We start from the raw sequence: 22,536 nt of genomic DNA, 5'->3' as shown, positions 1-22,536 counted from the left end.
TATACATGTACCAAGGAATAACAATAAAACATTCAATGAGTTACTATATTATAAAGAAGTGTATTAATAGTACCTTTATACCAGGGGAATAAAAATAACTATTCAATGGATAATTTGCAAAATACATTGGAATATAGGTGTTAACAATGCATTGAAACCAGCGAATAATATAAACCATTCAATGCATTTACAATATAATACAAGGATTACTTACTTTTGTCTTGTAGGCTGGCAAGCGTGTTACCCCTGGGGAGGAGAGGGGTGGGGAGATTGACGGGCTGGGTGCGGAACTGGGTGGGAATGAACTGGTAGTTATTGGCCCCACCCCCAGATTTCTTGCTGCTAGGGAAGTCGGGATCTAGAGTTGTCTGAGCGGTGGAGGGTGGCGGCATGTTGTAGGCACCGGGGGCTATTAGTCTTGCTAGATTCTTCTTCAGGGTAGGCCTATATTATGATATGATGATAAAAATATTTGGGTAAATTTAAAAATAATACAGTCAAATCTGTGTTAATGAACACCTGTCTATAGCAGCCATTTGTCTATAATGACAACTAGAACTGATTCTCATGGAGGCAGAATGTGTGTATAAGAACCTGTCTATAGCAGCCACCTGCCTATAGTGACCACTAAAACTGATTCCCATGGAAGCAAATTACTTAAGAACCTGTCTATAGCAGTCACCTGTCTATAGTGACCCCTAAAACTGATTACAATGGAGGCAGATCCTGTGCATAAGAACCTGTCTATAGTGGCCACCTGTCTGTAAAGGTCACATTTTGTGTTTCCCTTAGGTGGTCACAAGTGACAAGTTTCACTGTAATTACGATCTATCAAATTCTATTTACAATATTTCTGAGGAATATCATGAAGATATTTTCCATTGCAAAGAATTGCCCCCAAGCACAGGCTTCAAAATTGGAAACAAAATAAAAAGCAGTTGAAACGTTGGAAGACAATATGGGCATAGTCCCATACATGTTCATTTGAGTGTGGTGAATGTGACCTTCGGGAGAATTGAGTCAATTTTCTTTTTTACCACTTTAGGGATTCCATTGCTTTTCCATTGAAGACCCTTTCTTAGGTGCATAATAAACATCCTTTCGCAATCACTTTTGGACAATTTTCTCCAATATTTCAATTCACAACTTAATGTCATCTGTAAGTCCAATTTTGCTTCTTGTTTGACATATATCTCCCATGAATTCTTATGTTTCTTACCGATGACTTGATATGAATGTGTTAGTCCTCTGGTAGAATGATCCATGGTCAGCTAAGATGCTACGGGATGGCAAGGCATGTTCCTTCAGAGGATTCCTGCTAAGGTTGCCATGAAAAGAACATTTTTTATTTAAGAAATGATTTAAACAATTTTAAAATGCATTTTAAAACACATCTTAAAATAAAACCTTTTTTATTGTGCCAACTAAACTTTCTGTACAGAGAATATACCATCTGTTCATCAATCTTTGATCAAACATCTCAGTACCATGTCATGGAGGATGTCAGTCTCAGTGTAGGCAAAGTGTGGATTGACGCCTTGCCAAAGGACGCTAGACCATGGTGGGATTCGAACACAAGACCCTCTGATTACAAGGCGAGAGTCAGAACCGCTACACCACGGCGCTTCCATGCAAATAATAAAAAGAAGCAAATAAAAGTGAAAAACAATGACAATGTATAGAGCCTATAGAGCCATCCATTTAAAGTAAGTCCTTAATACACACTCTTACAGAAAATTGCTGATTGGTCTCCACCCATTTTGTCTATTTTCAGTTCGGTCTCATCCCACATGGTCTAATCCTAGTTCGTCTACTAAACATTGGTCTAAATGTCATTTAGCCCAATGTAGCATTTGGTGTATGTTCCAGTTAGGCCTTACCCAATTTGTCTAATGTCCACGTTGTCTAACACCAAATAGTCTATATGGTTAGGTGAACTGTTTATTAATGAATTTTTCATTTGACAAAATGAAAGAAATAATTAGTGGATGAAGTGGAAATGAGAAAAAGTTAGCATTTGCCTAAATTAAAATCAGACTATTAAAGTGGTAAAAAGACCAAGTGTACTGTACCAGAAGACCAAATTATAATTATACTAAACTGATAGTAGACAAAATAGGTTGAGCCCATGTGGTATTTGACTAACTGAGAAGTAGACCAACTGCTTATAGACTAAGTGAACCTAAACTTCTCTAACCTGGTGAAGATATCCCGTTTGATACCCTTGTTGATTGCTGAAAGGGATTTATCTCCTCTAATGCTGCTATTGCTGTTGTTGTTATCATCAATAAAACTTGGTGCTCCACTGGCCATCCTGCCGGCATCATCAAAGTCATCATTGTCACTGTCACTGACTCCGAACCTGTCAACGTCGTTCCACGAACCTCTGAGCGACCCCACTTCCCTAGGAGACCTCTCGGGGAGATGGTCAGGAAGCTTTTCCACATCATTGATATCCTCTTGGACAGAAGACCTGTGACTTTGAAGTTCTTGTTGTTGCTCCCTTTTCTCTGCAGAGTTCGGTTTCTCTTGATAGACAACATAGCCATTGGCCATCAAGGTGAAGTCTTTGCTCTCCCCTGCAGCAGACAAGGGATTGTTTGGGGCAATGGAGTTCTCCTGCAATCTCAGATCTTGCATGGCAAGAGAAGGGTTGAATGACAAGCGGCTGCTGTGGGCCAGAGACTCCAGCTGGCGCTTCTTAGAGTTTGACTCCTGTGTGGCGGCATGGTGCATCCTACCAGGCCGCGGAGGAACGTACGACATGACATCTCCTGGATACTTCAAACCTGCTTCCCGCTCCACTCCTAGAGCAGTTTGTTGTCTCTTCATGGACAGCGAGAGACGCATCAAGGCCCTCCTGTCCACGCTGTCCGCAGGGAAGTGCTCTAGAATTCCTTCACCAGGCAAACCTTCTCCATGTGCACCAACAGCATGCTGCTGCTGCTTCTTCCTGTCCCTAGAATGCACCGTCTCATCAAACGTAACGTCCTTCCGCGACATCTTATGTCGTCTCCTTGTCTCGTTTGATTCTGCTGAAGTAGATTTTTCATTACCGCCCTCCACTCTCTGAAGCACATCATCATCAGTGAAATCCTTGTATGATACGGTGACACTCAAGAACTCTGGGTCATCCTTTGTGTCTCTGTGCCTACTTGGATTGACCGTGGTGTGGTTTGAACCGCTGACCTGCTGGCCTGTTAGCGCCTTCCATCTGTCGTCCTCAGACCAGTCTGAGGAATCTTCTCCTGTAGATGACTTCTGACCTCTCTCCAGTTTCTTCAGGGCAGCAATGTGACGGTTCTTGCGGGCATCCTCCTGAGGATAGAAGAGCAAAACACAAGTTTTAGATTACTTTTTGGAAGAGAAACACTGATGTATACATTGTGTTGAGTACATTGTGCTCAACCAACCTCTCAGGATAAATGTGAAGGAGTGACTTCACAAAATGCACAAATTCCCAGTATTATCAATAGTAGTGACTGAGCCTACCATATTTTACAGCTTTTATATACCTTGTACTAAGATTTTTATCACTGATTGGTCAAAACTACATCATGTGACGCGGTGCTATTCCGTATATCATCATCTCAGGGGTTGGACTTACTGTCAATTTCTTCTATCAAACCCTCTGATAGTACTCGTAACCCCTGAGGGTGGGGCCACAAGTGTATTGCTAAGTGCGACCTAGCTGGCTGCTTCTTCTTGGTCAAGTACGCACACCAAACGGTGCGCTGGCCAGCTGGATGTATTGGCTGCCCAGCACCAGTGCAGTGCAGCTCATTTTATTACACTGGGCATCCTAAAATTGAAACCATTGGGTCTAAGATTATGTGATTTACAATGAGGTACAATGTATACAAAACAAATATAGACTGCTTTGTATTCGGATGACAGTGGAAATCATCACTCCCTCACTGCTTTTCATACCAGCCCTTCTATCACCCCAAGGCCTTGCTCGGGAACAATAATTTACACAGTCATCCTCAAATTTTGTATGATAATACAGCAAGAATGCCACTTAGGCTAGATAAAAAAAGAGCAAAAGAGCATGAATGGTAAGGTGGTCTATTCTGGACGGGATCTGAGCTTCACTGTTAAACAAAAGAGCTAAATCATCTAGAATGACCCATTCTGACATGAAAAGGGAGTTTTCTATGGCAGAAGATATGTTGAAAAGGTCTGAATTCAGACTTTAGTCTGGAAAGAGGCATCCCTGACACAGGTGACAATAATCCACTGGTCTCCTTACCGTGCTCGGCTGCTGTGATTCCCTCTGTTTACGTGCACTTCGAGCTCTAGATGACCTCTTTTTATGGTTCCCACTCCATGAGCTGGATGCAGCTATATGGAATGAATAATGAAAATTCAACGCATCTTTAGAAAATAATTGGTTTCCATGAATTCGGTGCAGAGAGACAATATAAACTTACTTCCATTACATCATTCATAATTTCATTATAACATCATGGAGTTAACAAAGACCAATTGTATCTACTTAACTTTCAATTTCATTTAACCTAAGTAAATGATTTTTAGACAAATTTGATTAAAATTTGATTAAGTTTTCAGAGAATACTTTTCTTGTCATAAGAAAAAGTTTAATGATGGGCTTTCAGGACATTAATAATATCAACAAGACACAAAAAAGTTCCTCGAGTCTATTTTCTGAATCTTGAAAAAAAAATCATTAAATCTTCAATATCAGGAAAACAGATCCCTTGAAAGGAGATAATTTGATTGCAGCTATGTATTCATACTTTCTATATTTATTGAGAATAACTCCCGAGGAGTAGTGTTTGTAAACTAATATTGACCTTTTGAAATCTTGAATTCTCAAAAGTCTAAACCAAAATGTTTAAATTCTTCTGTTGCAAGCGAGAAGGTACAGATACTGTTATCTTTGGATACAATTAAATACAAGCTATGGAACTAATATAAACTTTGACATGAACACAGTAATATACATTATCTGAACAATTAGCTTTATTCTCACCTGACATGGGTCTGGAGACTGATGTATCAAAACTTGCTGGGGAACTCCCTGGTTTGGACTATTGTAAACAAAATTTTAAAGTAAAAAGAAATTATTGATAACACATATGGATATAGCATTTTAATGGAATATTTGTGAATCCCAAACAGATCAATTTCTCCAACATTGATCTCCTAATTTTATTCATCCATCCATCCATTCAACCAATCATCCATCCATCCACTCATTCGTTCAATCATTCATTCAGCCATCCACCAATCCATCCATCCATCCAGTCATTTATCCATCTATTCATCCATCCAACCATTCATCCATACATTGACCCATTCATTCGATCATTCATTCAGGCGTTCATCCATCCATCCGTCCGACAATCCATTCATCCAACTGTCCATCCATCCATCCATCAGTCCATCTATCCAACTGTCCATCCATCTATCCATCCATCCATCACTCAATCCATGATGTTACTGGTGCACAAGACTTTGTCAGCAGCACAAGATTAAAGGGTCAACAATTTTTTTATATCACAATACAGTGCAATTTAACCAATTCATAATTTTAACACAACTCAAATATCAACAAACCCTATACATTGTCGATGAGGCACAACAAAAAGAAATTCATCCACCACTGCCTCATCTAATATTTATCATACACCTAACTATTTTCACACACTTCGATTGACAATTATGCATAAAATTTACATTTATGGTACCATAAGTAACTTTTATGAGTAATTGTAACTATCAAGGCAGCGATACTCAACAGCAAATCAAAATTAAGTATATTTTGCAAGTCATTTAAGGGAGGCAGAGTCGCCACTATATTAACTTTCATGCAACTGGGCCCTGATAATAGTCATATCAATGTCCATAGAGGAGCCAAAAAGTTTTCACAAATTTATTTTCTGCACTCACATGATGGTCTCTCTTCTTGCTGTGCCTGGAAGGAGAACGAGGATTTGATCTTTCTCTTGGTTTACCTGGAAAGTAGAAGGAAATCACTCATAAAATAAGCCCTGAGTAACAACAATAAAGATAATCACAGTGAAATGTATATGTTCAGGCCCCCCCCCCCCCACTTGAATGGTTTATCTTAAAACATACTGAAAATAGCAGCTGAAAGGCTGAAAGCTGAAGTATATTCAATTTACAATAAACATACAGACATATAAAATAATACAATAACAAAGGCAATTATTAAAACAAAATGGTATATATATGAGTATAATGTTCAGAGATAAATTGGAGTAATTGCATGAAGAGGGATGATACTGTAAATTAGTTTTTTTATGTCATATTACTTATCAGTCTGGAGTTATTTTCGGGGGAGCATGATGAAAAACATTAACGTCCAAATCTGATAGGAATTGGTTAAATGGGGCCAAAGATATCATCACATAATATCTACAGTAATTAGCCCCATAATTTGCATCATTGAGGCTGATTAAATAATCATGTGGTCCTTGCTCGGACCCCAGTGAACCAATTCCTCTCAAATTTGGGCTGTAGATGTTTTTCAAAATGCTCCTCCAATATATAAATAAGAAACAAGGAAATGAAATGCTAAAAAAAAGTGATGTCATCACTTCAGTATTGTAACTTACTGCTAGGCTTTGTTTCCAAGTTTGTTTTTGTTGGATGAGAGAAGAAAACTGGTGCTGTAGACTGGACATTATCTAAAAAGACAAACAAAGAAAGAATATATAAATTTGTGCATTTCATAATACACAAGCCACCAATGTTCATTATTATACAAGGTCTTTAGGTCAATCACTCTCACCTACATGTATGACATACAAAATAGCATAGAGTGAGAACAAAAAAATTCAAGAAATATTTAACTGAATGATGAATCCCAGGCACTGAGAAGAATATGAATTAATCAGTAGATCTACAAGTGAGATCTAGGAAAATTGTACTGTTTTAATGGTGTTTTTTGTCTATTTGAAAGAGAAACATGGTGATTAATACATGGTGTTGAGAACAATTTTGTTGACCAATCTCTTAGGATAAACACGTAGGGTTCAATTTGCGTGCAGGTATAGTAAAACATTTATTGACCAGGTGAATATAAACCAGCAGACAATGTAGTTGGGAAAGAATAGAAAACCAAGCTTACATTCATCTTTTCCTGTTTTCTTCTTCACCGGGTCACTCTCACATTTGCCTTCACTGGTCACAGCAATCACCTGCATGAAGTGAATGCAATATTAGTAATAGTGACCATAATATTATAAGACACATCATCAGGGGCATTAGTTATAATTATACATACGGTGTGTCTCTCTGACAGGTCTAATGCTGTTTCAAAGGAAACAGGTGTGTGTCATCATTCTAAGGCCTGAGCAGAATGATGTGTATTATGCCTTATAAGATAGCGATGTGGATCTTTGTTATTTGATAAACATTCTCATTTCAAAACCATGAACGGTCAAAAGAACTAGTAATTAGAGCTTGTCATAAGTGCCAGGCATTAGCAGATTTTCTGAAGACTAAAATGAATGCCTGTGTCACGAGTTAGTTTTCCGCCAAACAATTAATTAAGATCCACATCACCATTTTATAATAACAATTCTTACATGAATAACATTGCATAGAAACAATGAAAGCAATAATATACAGGGGTCACATATTTTCTTCAGGCATCGTATTTCACATTTAATCTGAGGTTTTGTAAATCTAATTTTGATATTGTATCTTCAAATAGTTCAGTTTATAGAATGAAAAAAAAGATCAAATTCTAAGGGGAAGGAAACCTCGATGAATAATGGATCTTTAAAAAAATGATATCACTCATTAATAAAGTGTAATGGTTATCACAACTAGCATTCATGGTCAATAATTGACAGCTACAATATATCATTTTTAACAAATCTTCATTGATAAGTTTCTCTTCCTTTAATGTTTTTATTTTTTTAAACCAACTTGAACCTTCCCCTGAAACATAATACCAATAGTTTGACTTACCGTAAAGGTATACTCGGTATTTGGGGTGAGTTGTTTAACAGTGAAGCTCAGATCCCGTCCAGAATAGACCACCTTACTGTTCATGGTGACTTCAAATCGGTATATCCTCCCCAAAGGAAAATCGGGCGGGGCCCAAGTCACATGAATTTGGCTCCGCCCACGCGCCGTCAGCGTTGGTTTGCTAGGAGCATGCTTGCCTGCATAAGATACGGTTAATAGGTAATCAACAATATTTTACCAGCAAAATATATAATAATAATAATAGTAACATATACTATTCATGACACTGATTATCTAGTTGGCTATTCAATGGCTCACTTGGTACACAGCTTTATCTCATATGATTCTGATCTATGTTTTTAGTTGTATTATATTTAAGGACAATAAACATTTACACTATTTTCTGGTCATTTATAACCCGATACCCTTCTGAAATGTATTTGAATTTAGAAGTTCAAGTTCAAAAGCAATGTATACACCAATAAAAAAAATGTGCAGAATTGCTTTTACCCAACAAGAATGTAAGAGGGATATTTCAAGCAAAAGCAAATTTCTTACCAAGTTCTTCTGTTGTTGCTGAAATTGAAGATTTTGGTCCTTTTCCTTTATGATTATATGCACATACCTACAAATATGAATGAATAATATAATTATGATTAATCATGTGTAACATTAAAGAAGATTTCAGTAGATTTAAAGTGGCCCAAATAATAATTTTATGAATAACTTTGTACGCAGATTTTAATTGTACAGTGGTGTATAAAGGAAAAGCTCTGAATTTGCACCCGCTTTCAATCCTGTATGTTGAAATCACATCCCTTTCAACTTTAATGCCAACAAATTCTTTGGTTGTCCCTCATATTAATTTTTCATGGTCCTTCCACTTAAAGTATTGTCTTTTTTGCACACCATGAAAGTAGTATAGCATCACAATGGGCTGGAACAATTCAATGCCACACGTTCAGGGAGGAATAAAAGTTTGTTTCACATTATACTGAGAAAAAATATCAATATTCCATATTTCACAAAAAAACAAACACAAGAAATAGTGAGTTAAAGATGTCATTGATTCCCTTACTTGCATACCAACCATGATGTGCATATGACTGTTTTGTAAAATTAAGCAAAACTCGAAAATGACATAACCTTCCTACTGTAGTTTAAATCTATTCTTTGATGAAAATTTTCACCGCCATGCCTTTATTTGATTGTTCTCTTTTTACTCAAATCAACTTTTTACTCAGGTGGACTTGACTGATAATAACACTTTACTTCTTATGAAACTGTCTAAAGAAGAAAGTTTTTATGAGCGCTAAACTAAACATTTATGGGAAACAGATATATCAAACTCACATAGATCTCATAGGAAGTCTTTGGCGCCAAACCGCTGATGATGGAGTTGAGTTCCGAGGTGGTTTCCACCTGATGCTTGCCATTGTAAACCACATATCCCTTGAGACCACCGTTGCTGTACTGAGGTGGGGCCCATCCCAACCTGATCTGTGAGGTGGTGATTCCCAGGACACGCAACGCTTCAGGAGCATCGGGGGCTGATGGAACGATGAGAGGAGATTGAAAGATGATAATAATAACAACAATGTCATTCATATATATACTGAACTGCCAACCCTAAATGAGCAAAAATCCAATTCTTTATTTCTTTTATTTACAAATTTTGAGCATAAAATCCTATTTATGTTTCAAATTTTAAGAAACATTTACAAAAAAAACCTTTGTAATAAGATTTAAAAATCCTATTTCAAAGGGGAAAAAAATCCTATTTAGTATCACTACCCAGCATCTAAATACTAGGATAAAATCCTACTAATTGACAGGTCTATATAATATATGATAGTAGCTATGAGATATTATTACCATGGTTATATATAGCCCGCAAGTATTTTACAGTGAATAGGCACTCCACGTAATTCAGTCCTGGGAGGTAAACATTTAGCTCAGAAGAGTTGAGTGCAGCTCAGTTTCTTGCTGAAGTTATGCAATGACTGAGATTCAAACAAACAAGCCTCTGTTTCAAAATCCAGAGACTAATGCACCTGGCCACAACACAAAAATATACAATAAACTCACCTGCATCTTGCGTCTTGGCTGTAGAGTCATTGCTATGTGGACTGTCATCACCCTCAGTGTGTAACTGTAGCTTGAAGGTGTACTTGGTGAATGGTCTCAGACCAGAGATAAGCTGCACAGTCTCCGGACCGTGGTACACCTGCTTACCTTCTGTAAATTTAATCAAAATTCCATCAAAATATAATCAAATTATTTATGAAAAGTTTCAATCATTGGTATGGTAATGGCATTAATTATTTGGTGCCAACCTTGACAAGCATGTTGCTATAACATAAGCTCCAATTACCAGAATTGACTTGTTTTATATGCCATGCAATGTAAATACACCTGACTGTACTAATAGGTAATAAAGTCGACTTCAAAATGGTCAGTGATTAACTCCAGAGGGCCATTTCACAAAGTGTGGCTTCAATTTCTGGTGGTGTGCAGTGTATCGCTTACTTGGTAATATCAAGAGAGCACACATTTATTATATAGTTATTTGTAACCGCAATCACAATGGTATGAAAGACGTATTTAACTCTTTGTGAAAAGTCTCCAGTTGTGATGTGGATTAAAAAATAAGCTCAACCAAAATAGCAGTCAAATATCAATAAACATCATGTATTCTAGTTGAAAATGAGATCTTTCACTGCGATTAGATTGGATACCTTTGAAAACTTCCCCACTGTTACCGACCATATGGCACAAATACCTGTGCATGAGATAAACAGCTTGTCAGCATGAATAGGAACTCACCGCAGAAGAGGGTGTATGTAACAGGTAATCCACTCTTTAGCTCGACAACCGGCCAGGTGACTTCTATCTCGTGGGGACCTTTGACCTCTAACCCTGGAGCTTCGGGTCTGGCAAGGTGCTTCAGGAGTTCAAGGGTCAGGTCGACTTCTTCCAAGAGGTCAGGGTTCAGACTAGGCTTCAGGGATATTTGCTGTGAGATAGTATATTAATAATACACATTAGAGAGGGCAATAATAAGAATTACACACACCAGGTAATAACAGTTCTGTCTTAAAGGTAACAAGTGTGGGCAATTATTCTAACGACCAAATAAAAGGATGTGTATTATATGTTTTTGTAAGACAGTGATATGGATCCTTGTTATTTGATAACTCATCCTCCATCCAAAACCATCATAGGTCATTAGTACAAGTCATTTTACCTAAAATAGAGTTTGGTCACATGATGGATTTCAGCCAATCAATTGATAAGGATCTCTATCACCATTTTGTACACGATAATCCTATACTGATATCATCTTGGAACAAACCTTCAGGAGTGGAACAACATCAGTATGGTCTCTAAGTCTGAGGACGCCTTGTCTCTTTCCAGCTAATGTTCGAAGAGTCCTGCAGAATAAACAGAAACCAAAATGTTCTTTGAAAATATAGCCGTATCTTGATGGAACTACAATTCTTTTTTTTCCACATCCTCTGCTGTTTAAAGTTTCATTTGTTGAAAGAACATCAGTGTATATTATTTTGGATCCTCTGATGACAAAAAAATAAAATGAAATATCTGTAATAACAGTCCTATTGATTCCAACTGATGCAGTGGCACCGAACATTCTAAACTGACCAAAATTTGGAGGAGTCAACCAGGTGTATCCCTCCAAACTTTTGTCTAATTCAACTTTTCTGGAAAAACAAGTCAGATCTGGAGATCTTGACTAACGAACAGCAATGACAGGCAATTGGATTCCAGATAAAAAATATAGATTAAATGTAGAGTTCTGATCATATTTCATGCAAATATGATTGTTTCAAACAAACATATTGGAAATATTACACATGTTACAGGTGAATACTAGGAAATGTTAAACAAATGTAAATTCTACTCCCTTTACTTCAAAGGTAGTTATATGGTTCAAAGAAAAAATACTTGTACAAGAGACAAAGCAAATGTCACACTAACTATTGCTAAAATCCAGTCGGTCAATGTTTTGAACCCACTTTACAGTCAATTATATATTTTTCCAAAAAATCACAAAAAGAATGGTATAACTGCCATATAATCTTTCACATTTCCTGGAATTCAAATTCCCTTTTTGTGAGATTTGACTTGTGAGAGGATTACTTACATAGCAGCAAACCATGCTGTCTCTCCATCCTCATTGCTGAGCTGCTGGGCCAGGAGATGTAGCATCAGGTCAGAGTTCTTGTGCAGCAATAGTCGCTTGTGACCTTGGTCACTGCTTGCCAGGCAGCTTAGAGCATAGCAAGCGTTCTTCCCGCATCCAGAGTCTTTACTAGTCAGCATGCAACACAAGCTCTCCAGCTATGGTAGTGGTAAAAATAAGAGGTGGATGGTGAATCTGCTAGCTGTTCAAATCCCATTTTATTGTACATGAGCCAACTTTCACTTGGACATACCTATACAATTGTTGTGTAATTATAGTAATACTACCTGTAAGTCCCACTTGGTCAACACCCTTCAGTCTATCTAGGGGTGCATCATGAAGACTTAAGTTTGACTTAAAGTCATGCTTACGCGCCAACGTGTACACGTTATTGAACCAATACTCTCTCTAAAAGAAACGCCGTTCGTACATTTCCTGTACATGATCTGACCAAAGTGACAATAAATCTAAAACCACATGCAACTGGGAATTAAGTGTGACTTTCATTCAGTCTGATGTTTATTTTTGTGAAACAAACCCTGGACAAATGGAGAGTTGTTGCACCGTATATCACAGGCAACTGAGAATTTAAATTTGACTTTTATGTCAGACTTAAATCTTTGTGAATCACCACCCCCTCCCCCCCCCCCAGATATTTACAATGAACTTACCATTTTCTCAGAATCTCTGTGATTCAGTAATCTCAGCCTTCCATCGTCAATGTCACACAGACGGCCGATAGCAAACGCTGCATTCATCCCCCTCCCTATACAAAAACAAGGCAAGATCCTAAGAATTAGAGTATTAGTGATTAATGAGTTAATATACAATTACAAATAGGAGTCCATCTTGATAGTATTACAGATTATATTTTTAGGCTTGTGGTAATGCAAAGAGATTCTTATTCGCACTACCCACTATGATAAATCTGATCAATACTTTTGATATTACTATAATTATTATATAATTATTATAATTTTGATATTATGGATCAAATTTCAAAACCCTGGGTGTATAATTTCCTCTGTGCACATTTCACATGCGAACATGAGCTTATTACCATATATTTGCTCTCATCCCACAAGGTTTAATCCTAGTTCGTCTGCAACCAGTTCATCTATGAACCATGTGGTCTAATTATCATTTCATCCATTTAACATTTTGTCTATTTTCCAGTTTAAGTTCTACCCATTTCTACCAATACCCACTTGATCTAACACAAATTATGTATACATTACTCAAAAGACTATTATTGAACTAAACTTTGATTTGACATAGTGAAAAGCAATACGTGTAAGTAGATGAAAATGAAGTGAAGTGGAAATGATAATAAGGTTAGAAGGAAATTTGTCCAAAATATTGTTGACCAAATGGTAATTAGACCAAAATGATAGTAGACCAAATACATGTTGGCTTTAATAACCCAAGGTGACTCTGTGATATAGACCAACTGCTTGCAGACCAATTATCCTTTTGACCTACCAGCTTCATCCATTCCAAGTGATTCTACAAGCTTGGTCAGGATATGAAGAGAGCTGTAGTGATTCAAGATTCGCTGACATCCTTCTTCTGATATCGAGAACCTGGTAAAAGAAAGGAAATTGAAAACAATACAATATAACCTAAACTGTCAATTAAAGGTCAGGGATGAGTGCACATTGTAGTCAATGCAATGAATCATTGAAAACTGTAAAATCATTGGTAAGCTTTCTCTTTGGGACCAAGATTACATATGGGACATCCACTTCTAAATGAAAGTGAAGTATTTGGGGTTACAATGAAAACATATGAGGATTTGAAAATGTGAATACTCAAGAACCCGATTGCAAATAGATGAGATCCATGTTATATCCTACTTACTTTCCTCATCATCATTATTATTATTATCATCACCATCATCAACAACATCATCATGATCATCATCATCATCATTACCATCACCACTATGACCACCATCATCATCACTGCTCTTTTTCATCTCAACAATCACAGCCTAAAGAATTTTAAATCACTGATACTTACAAAAAACAATCAAGGTTTGAAAATATTTGAATTATGTAATAAAATGTAAAGAGATTTATCATTTGTATTTACTGACAGATGTCATATGCTACTGAATATCATTGCATCTCATTGGCTGAGAGCAAATTAGTAGGTGAAAATCATTGACAAAACTCTTCATGAAATGCTCTTTCCAGAACCTGATACATACCTGGCTAGAACAAGTGCAGCATTGCTAGCAGTCCACATATTAGAAGAGGAGAGAAGACCGGTAACCTTTCTCAGTAGATCATCTAAACATGATTCACCCAGCATCCAATCTCTACCAGATTTACTCTCAGCCTTTAAAAAGGATATCATACAAGTTTAAGGGACTAATTATATGAGGACACAGGTTATACAAAATGAATCTCTAGATTACTGATGGATTTCTAGCAAATGCTGAAAATGATCTATTTCTAGATTTTCTGGAAAAAAAATCAGTAAGACTGACTAATATTTCTAGATTATTCTCTAAATTTGCAAAAGAGTGAAATCAATCTCTATTTACAATTTATGTAATAAAATATTACATGTATTTCATCAAATTTTCAAAAAATGATCATTCATTTTTAATCATACATGTAAATGTATTCTATCTTTATCTTTTTTCTCTTTAACTATACATGAGAGAAAAAGGTACGAACAATTGTTGCTAATTTACAAAAGCAGATTAATTATATTTCTTAGAAAAGTTCTTCAAGATAAATTTCTTACCAATGTGCCCATGGTTCCCGCAGCATTCATGACACATTCTGTATCGTCATAGGAGAGCATATCGGTAAGATCAGTCAATATGTTATGAGGAGAGGAGCCATGGATGAGTGACATCACACGAACTTGACCTACATCATGCTCCGCCAAGGTTCCAAAGATGTACGCAGCATTCCCGGCAACTCTGTAAACAATCAGTTGAATTTCCAAAGTTAATTTCATTTCATTCACAATAATCAATATTACACAAGGTTCTTTTATAACACACTCTGTAAAATTGGGAATAGGAAGTATGACTACATGTATTTGATTAGTTAGAACGTGTATGTTAGGGAACAAACCATTGATTAAGTGACATCACATTAACTCGCCTACCGGTACCTATCTGACAGATAGGGTTGTAGGGTACTGAAAATTCAAACAGTATTCCTGACAACTTACTGGTAAATTTCAAAGTGAGTTTCATTCCCAGTTTAGATACAATATTTTATGACACACTCAGTAAAATAGGCAACTCTGTACATACACAACCTACATGTACAGTATCTGTCGATTTTCAATGTTAATACAACTGATTCACAACATACAAATATTACACAATTTCTTGGCATACTCTGTAACTGTAAGATAGGCAAATCTGTAATCAATCATTGGATTGTCAGATATCAATTTATTGTAATCCCGTCAATTTAAAACAAAACAGAGGCCTTGAATTTGTAATATTCTCAGGCAAACCAAAATTAAATGAACTTTAGCCTAATTTGTCAGTGACTTCAATTTTTGTTTTTGATTTGTTCAAGATGGGTTTCAAACATTTAAACATGTATGCTATAGGCTACACTTTTGGGGGCATGAATGTAAAAATGGTGTTCACACAATATTATATAATCGAGATTGTATGGGTGCACCAGGATATTTTCATAGGTGGTGAGGGGAGCAAGAAACTTTAGGCAAGCTCACTTTTTTTGTCTCTGATTAAATAACAGTACAACAATTTTTTTTCTTCATAATAATCTTTTTATCGGTTCTTTTTCACTACTTGAATAATCATGGGGGGCACTCACCCTCCTGACTTTGCCCCTCCCCCACCCGTTGTTTTTACCACTCCTGACTGTAGCCATGCATATTGCACTGTTTCCTTTTTTGTATGAAAATATTCAAAGATTACAAGCTCTTCCATTACCCCCACAGATGCTACATAAATGTATTTTGAGCAATAATGTAACCCTTATGAAACAAGTACTACCTAATTGATGATTGCAATCTCCACATTCATAATCATACCACTATACACAAAAACAACCAGATGACTTGTTCTAGTTATTAGAGTTATACTAAGAATACAGTTCTTTCCCACACCCTGACTGAATGGCAGATCATTGTTAATAGTTCCTCCTACATGTTTTGTTCTGATAATCAATACAGACTACAAAACCCTCTTTTGTTAAACTTTTTCACTTCTTGTCATCAGAAGAGTAAAAGACCCAGAAATCCACCCCAATTCACAGGAGATGGATCAATAATTAGGTCAATGATTACTGAAGAGATATTTTACAGATTCCCAGTTGGGAATTATATTTGTTTAATATGTTCAGTAGTATACTCAAATCTTGTTGTGTTATACCACTTGAGATAATAACAAGAATAAAAATATTGTATTCCAATAATGACTTTATGTTTTTTTTTTCCTTTCTCCCTTATCTAGTTTTGTAAGATAATGTACAATGAAAGTATAAAAACAGCAAGTTTACATTTTTGTCATTAACTTTCATTCCAATTTTGTTTACTAGTACTTACAAAGTATTTTTACTTTTCAATAAGTGCCCAAGTGTACATGCATACATCCCCGCCCAACATTCATGCAGGATTTTGTATTATAGTCACACTGTGTTTGCATGAGGGATCTTTAAACAAAACACTATTTGCATTCTTTATTCAAGACTCTCTTCATCACGACACAAACAAAACCAAAACAAATAGCTCTGCTTTATTTTATTCTTTCTTCTTCACCATCCCCCCTTTTTTACTCTTCGTGAGCTGACTTTATTCAATTAGAATCAATTGTCTTTTCATAAAGTTTCTGAGGGATATGCTATACTTCTTTTATTCACCACATTATTCTTTTTCAGTGCATAAACGGTAAATCAATCCTCATCATTTTTATCATTTTCATTGTACCATGTAATAATATTGAAAAGAAGCAAATGAATAATGAGTGGTGTGCAGTGCTATGTACTACAGATGTATTGTTATTGTTTGTACATTGATGGTATCTTTGAGGTTTCTGACTTTCTGCTAGTCTGCTACATATCACACACACAAAATAGTGTTTAATAACGAGGCACTCCAGTGATGGGAACTCAAATTACAAACTATATGACCGAAACCCTGGCAAAATCTATTTAGATCTATAAAATAGACACATGAATAATAATATTATTCTGGATTCAATTCTAACAACACTTGAAATTTCCATTTTCAGTTCGATAGATTTCGAATTGTTTTTTTTTTTGTCTACATCTCTGGAATGTTATTGTTAATGAGTTTTTCTTTCTGAAAGTAGAAGTGCTCCACATTTCCATTCTATTTTAAGAGGTTTCTCTGACAGAACAGACAAGTGTGCATACAGAAGGTGTAACCACTGTTTGTAGAAAGGCTTTGCCTATATCATCAACAATAAAATGTTTACAGAGCTATGACTCTCAGCTCTGCACAATAACTCACTCTCATCCTTCAACAATTTCATTGTACAGATTTTGTCAGTTTCTGTGGATATCTTTTTCCTGAGACAGAGAATAAAAAAGCAATTGTGTCTACAAATTATACAATTTGATTAAAAGAATACAATGCAATTTGTAATTGGGTAAACTGAGTGATCTCTGAAATTACATTGTCTGAATTACATAGAGCTTAGATTCCAAACACAGCTTGGCATTCTAGAGATTGTAACTACAACAAATCATTCATGAATGAAAAGTGTACTATTCAGAGAAAACATTTGAGATTTGGGATTAAGCAAATTTTGCTAAATTTCCTTTTAAATTAAGTTTACATCAAAATATTCACTCACACAATATTTTGTCATCCACTTCATTTAATCAAACCCCATTTCTTCTGTGATATTGTCAAATTTTATCCACATAAATTCATAAGCATAAAATTGAAAAAGAATGAAAATTAAAAGATTTAATGATGATGTTTTGATAACAACAATAATCAGTGGCGCATCCAGGGGGGGGGGGGCATCCTGCATGTGCCCCCCCCCCCTTTGAGAGCCATAGTAATTTTTTTAATGTTAATATGCCGTTTTTATGCAAGTGTGCCCTCCCCCCTTTGAAAGTTACAGCATACATGTATATAGTTTTAATAGCAAGATGTCGTTCAGACACAAGTGACAAGTGATTACCTTTTTTTTATGCTTGTCAAATATTTTGTGGACGAAATATTCCTCAATTTTTGGTGAAGACTTCTTTCCTTAATATTAATAAATAATAACTGTCAGGGTTTTTATATGTCCTTTTTGTGTAAAGCAACTGACCAATGTTTGGATGTCATGGCATCCACAATATAGAGCTGGCAGCCATTCTCCATGTAGTGCTTTTTTTAGATTTAGTTGTTACATAATTATGTAAGTTAATTCTTAACTTGACAGGAAATCTAATCCTTGTAAAACTTACAGCACAGCACCAAGTAATAGAAAATACATGCATTTATAATAGTGACATGTAATGTGACTGACCATGGAATCGTGAAAATACAAAGACACAATTTCAATGATTAGATGCTGTATTCATAAGTAATTGCCATGAGCCAATGTGTATTTTTTTCTGTGTCTCGGGTAATTCAACATTGGTAGAAATTTGACAAGTTTAATAAAGTGAATAGGTTTGAGTTAATGAAAATAGGATGTGATTTCATACAGAGCAGAGTCTGATCAATTAAGTGTAAATAATGAATGACACTTAATTTGTAGGATCTGGCATAATTTACAAGCACAAAATTAATCTAGGTCATTGAATGAATTTCTTGTCTAGATCTTATCTCTTGACAAATTAATTGTAATTTAGTTGATACGGTACTGTAGAGTAATTGTTATGTGTCACAATGTCAGTCTGAGTCAAACTCTAAATATAATTTCAGCTGCTTTGAAGTTTTCAACATACTTACAAAGGAAATTTAAAAGGGAAGTACACCCTGACCCAAAATTGCCAAAAAATTATATTAAAACAAATATTGGTTAAGGTTTGAGAAAAATCTATTTAAAGATGAAAAAAGTTATTAAAATTTTTTTTTTTTTTATTTGTAATGTCATATGCGAGCAGCTTCCAAAAAAAAGCAATGAAATATACATATAATTTCTCAAAAATTTGAAAATGTTTTTTACTGTACCTCCTATAGATCAACAGACAAATCATTTCACACCTGCTCTGATACAACATTGATCTGGTTTATATTTTTATAGGACTTACATATTATTTGATTTGTCTTGCTATTTACAATTTTTTTTTATATAGGCCTACATATTTTTCTAGTTTTAAATATGCATGACTTTTAATAATGATATTTTAAAAGTGTTAATGTTAATTTATATATGTTTTTAATACTCGCAACTTTGCGGATTTAATTTTGACAATGATAGTTTTACAATGTTATAATTTCAATCAATCTTAATCTTTTTTTTTTTAGATTGTCCAAAATGATTTTTTTTCTGGCTTTATTTGTTGATTATTTGTCTAGCACTAGAATTGTGATATATTGTAGCCTAATCTTTTAATAATATATATGTACATTTTTACTTTGTAAATATGATAATATGAGTCTTCGGACTTTTGTCATGTACCATTTTCACAATAAAACCAGAATTGAATTGAATTGAATTCCTTCATTTCTTTCTGTCTTTCATTCTATCTTTCTTTTTTTTTCCTTCCTTCCATCTATCCTTTTACCTTTTCTTTCTTCCTTTCTTTTTTCTTTCCTTTCTCTTGTTTTCTTTCTTTCCCTTTCTCTTCCTTCCATCCATCCTTTACCTTTTCCTTTCTTTACTTTTACCTTTTTTCTTTCTTTTTCTTTCTTTATTCGTTCCTTTCTTTCCTTCTTTCCTTTCTTTCTCTTCCCCTCAGTTTTTTTCTCTCAGTTTTTTTTTCTTTCTTTCTTTTTTCTTTCCTTCATTCTTTCCCTTCTTTCTTCCTTTCTTTCTTTCTTTCCCCTGCAGCCATTCTCTCTCTCTCTTTCTTTTTTTTTCTTTCTTCCTTCCTTTATTTCTTCCTCCTTTCTGTCTTTCTTCTTATTTTTTTTCTTTCATTCTCTCCCCCTCTCTTAATTTCTTTTTTTTTCTCTGGTTATTTTCAGTGAATTCCCCTTTTTTTATTGTGTGTCCTAGTTCCCTCCAAAATATATGGAAAATATATGAGATTAGGAAATAGATTAAAGAACATATAGACCATATATTTTGTGATGATGTACAAGATAAAAATCATTTAAAAAAAAAGAAATACAAGGTACATCAGTAGTCATGTTGAAATATATATTAAAGCCGTCAATGGTATGGTATGTAAAACCGTAAGCCTATAACTTGTTTTAAAGCAATAAAACTTTGTTTTGAAGGATTTTTTGGGCAAGTGAAATCTACATTCGGGCAAGTATTTTCCAACTATTTGAAAATTTACTTGCCCGACAGGGCAAGTGCTTCAAAAAAGTTATGTAGCACCCTGGAACATGCAGTTAAAAAATAAATAAAATTAGTTAGCAACATTGGCCGCGGAGCAGAGGATTATGTTTTGTGTTTGGGGGGGACGCAACAATAGGCACAAATTTATTACCAACATCGATCTGCTCAGATTCGATATAAGAAAGCAAACAAAAACTAAGAATTTACCTGTGAATTTACTCATGATATGATAAATGAAGAAAAAATTATAACAATTCTTTCTTACATCATTATAATCAAGAATATTTCTACCCGTCTGGCACGCGTCCGGAATTATGATGTAATTTGTCACGCACGAAAATTTTTTTTTTTTCGTGGAGGGGTATGCGGCAAGTGCGATGCAAAGAAAACGGTTGGAAAATATAAGATAATTTTAATTTTTATCATATTCATAATTTTCATATTTGGAATAGCAAGTGCTAATTTTTCTTGATTGTATTTCCTCTAGTTGTAATTTTTAAAGCACTGAAATAAAGGTGTCCGGCAATAGGATACACTGCCATAGCATATAGGCATAGGCCTACTTTAAGTTTAATGGTGAGTCACTGAGTGGAGCCAACGCAGTTTAGCGGAACAACCAAAATACAGAGACTGAAGCTTTGGTTTTGGTCCAATTATCATGATTACTATTCTTAAAATATCAAGTTGATTAACAGATTAATGACTCAATATTTACCTTGCATTCTTTTCAGCTAGTAGCCGGACAATACCCCAGAGAAAGTCTTCAGATCCATAATGAGAGATGAAGGCATTGATGGTTTTCTCCTTGTCTTTGTGGATGTCATCCACCAGCAGTTCCAGCGCCCTGTGCGCCTCGGGGTCCTCCGGCTGCGCGAGCAGCGACTCGAAGTATTCATCCTGCCGCCAATTCAGGGTCATTTCCAGTTGATTTTGTTCTGCAGTTTACATCATTGTGGTTGAATCTCATGCAGAAATCGAGTCGATGTGAAATTAAAAGTAGGAAAATAGAATATTCATGGTGTTTAAAGATGTTGCTAAGACCTGTCGCTTCCGTACACAACCACCGTCGTTACGCTGAATTGCGTGTTTTACGATTTGCGAAATATTGGCAGCAAATTCGGCAAATGCAAACCAGCTGAAGAACGTAGAGGGCGGCGGGCAACACTCGAAACCGACACGATCTAGATCTCGGGATAAGGATTAGGGATTTTACCGTTAAACTTTGACTGATATACCGAAAATATGGCTGATAGGGCCTACTTCGGTTTTACTTTCTAAAGGTCAAGTCCACCCAGAAAAATGTTGATTTGAATAAATAAAGAAAAATCGAACTAGCATGATAAAGCTGAAATTTTCATCAAAATCGGATGTTAAATAAGAAAGTTATTACATTTTTAAGTTTCGCTTATTTTTCACAAAACAGTTATAAGCACAACTCAGTCGATGATGCCCCTCATTCACTATTTCTTTTGTTTTTTTATTATTTGAATTATACAATATTACACTTTTTACAGATTTGATAATAAAGAACAACCTGACTGAACCATATAGTATTAAAACAATGCTAATTCCACAATGTTCAGGAAGGAATTAATCTTTGTTTCACTTAACAATGAGGAGGAATTATAATATTTCATATTATAAAGAAATACAAAAAAGAAATTGTGAGTGGATGACGTCATCGGTCTCCTCATTTGCATACCAACCAGGATGTGCATATAACTGTTTTGGGAAATTAAGCGAAACTTTAAAATGCCATAACTTTCTAATTTTATCCGATCTTTTTTTTTGCAGTACTATGCTTGTTGGATTTTCCCTCATGTTTTATAAGCCTATTCAAATGAACTTTTTGTTGGGGTGGACTTGTCCTTTAAATGTAATTTATTTATTTACTAAATTAACTCCATACTTTACAAACGATGGTTTTTTCGACCTCATGCCA

The 22,536-nt window shown here is 35.4% G+C and overlaps 1 protein-coding gene across 5 annotated transcripts in view; it reads right to left on the bottom strand.

Annotated features, from left to right (window-relative positions):
- The window catches only part of LOC129277460 (uncharacterized), a 29,708-nt gene extending 8,004 nt beyond the window's left edge, over positions 1 to 21,704 (bottom strand). For 4 of the 5 annotated variants that reach the window (XM_064110319.1, XM_064110321.1, XM_064110322.1 and 1 more), the window contains exons 1-20: positions 21,310 to 21,704; positions 14,930 to 15,110; positions 14,385 to 14,515; positions 13,655 to 13,755; positions 12,844 to 12,938; positions 12,134 to 12,330; positions 11,324 to 11,402; positions 10,795 to 10,984; positions 10,057 to 10,206; positions 9,322 to 9,518; positions 8,527 to 8,593; positions 7,969 to 8,165; positions 7,121 to 7,190; positions 6,606 to 6,677; positions 5,917 to 5,981; positions 4,997 to 5,054; positions 4,253 to 4,344; positions 2,198 to 3,318; positions 1,220 to 1,318; positions 215 to 444 (exon numbers count right to left, since the gene is read on the bottom strand). In XM_064110319.1, coding sequence (XP_063966389.1) covers positions 215 to 444; positions 1,220 to 1,318; positions 2,198 to 3,318; positions 4,253 to 4,344; positions 4,997 to 5,054; positions 5,917 to 5,981; positions 6,606 to 6,677; positions 7,121 to 7,190; positions 7,969 to 8,165; positions 8,527 to 8,593; positions 9,322 to 9,518; positions 10,057 to 10,206; positions 10,795 to 10,984; positions 11,324 to 11,402; positions 12,134 to 12,330; positions 12,844 to 12,938; positions 13,655 to 13,755; positions 14,385 to 14,515; positions 14,930 to 15,110; positions 21,310 to 21,512 — 3,595 coding nt within the window. In that variant the 5' untranslated portion in view covers positions 21,513 to 21,704. The remainder of the gene's footprint in view (positions 1 to 214; positions 445 to 1,219; positions 1,319 to 2,197; positions 3,319 to 4,252; positions 4,345 to 4,996; positions 5,055 to 5,916; positions 5,982 to 6,605; positions 6,678 to 7,120; positions 7,191 to 7,968; positions 8,166 to 8,526; positions 8,594 to 9,321; positions 9,519 to 10,056; positions 10,207 to 10,794; positions 10,985 to 11,323; positions 11,403 to 12,133; positions 12,331 to 12,843; positions 12,939 to 13,654; positions 13,756 to 14,384; positions 14,516 to 14,929; positions 15,111 to 21,309) is intronic. The other variant, XM_064110320.1, reaches the window with a different exon arrangement.
- Between the last annotated feature and the right edge of the window lie 832 nt (positions 21,705 to 22,536).

This window comes from Lytechinus pictus, chromosome 15 (genome assembly GCF_037042905.1).
Source record: "Lytechinus pictus isolate F3 Inbred chromosome 15, Lp3.0, whole genome shotgun sequence".
Classification (NCBI taxonomy): Eukaryota; Metazoa; Echinodermata; class Echinoidea; order Temnopleuroida; family Toxopneustidae; genus Lytechinus; species Lytechinus pictus.
Note: the sequence above shows the minus strand (reverse complement) of the source record. Positions and strands in the feature narration are given on the sequence as shown.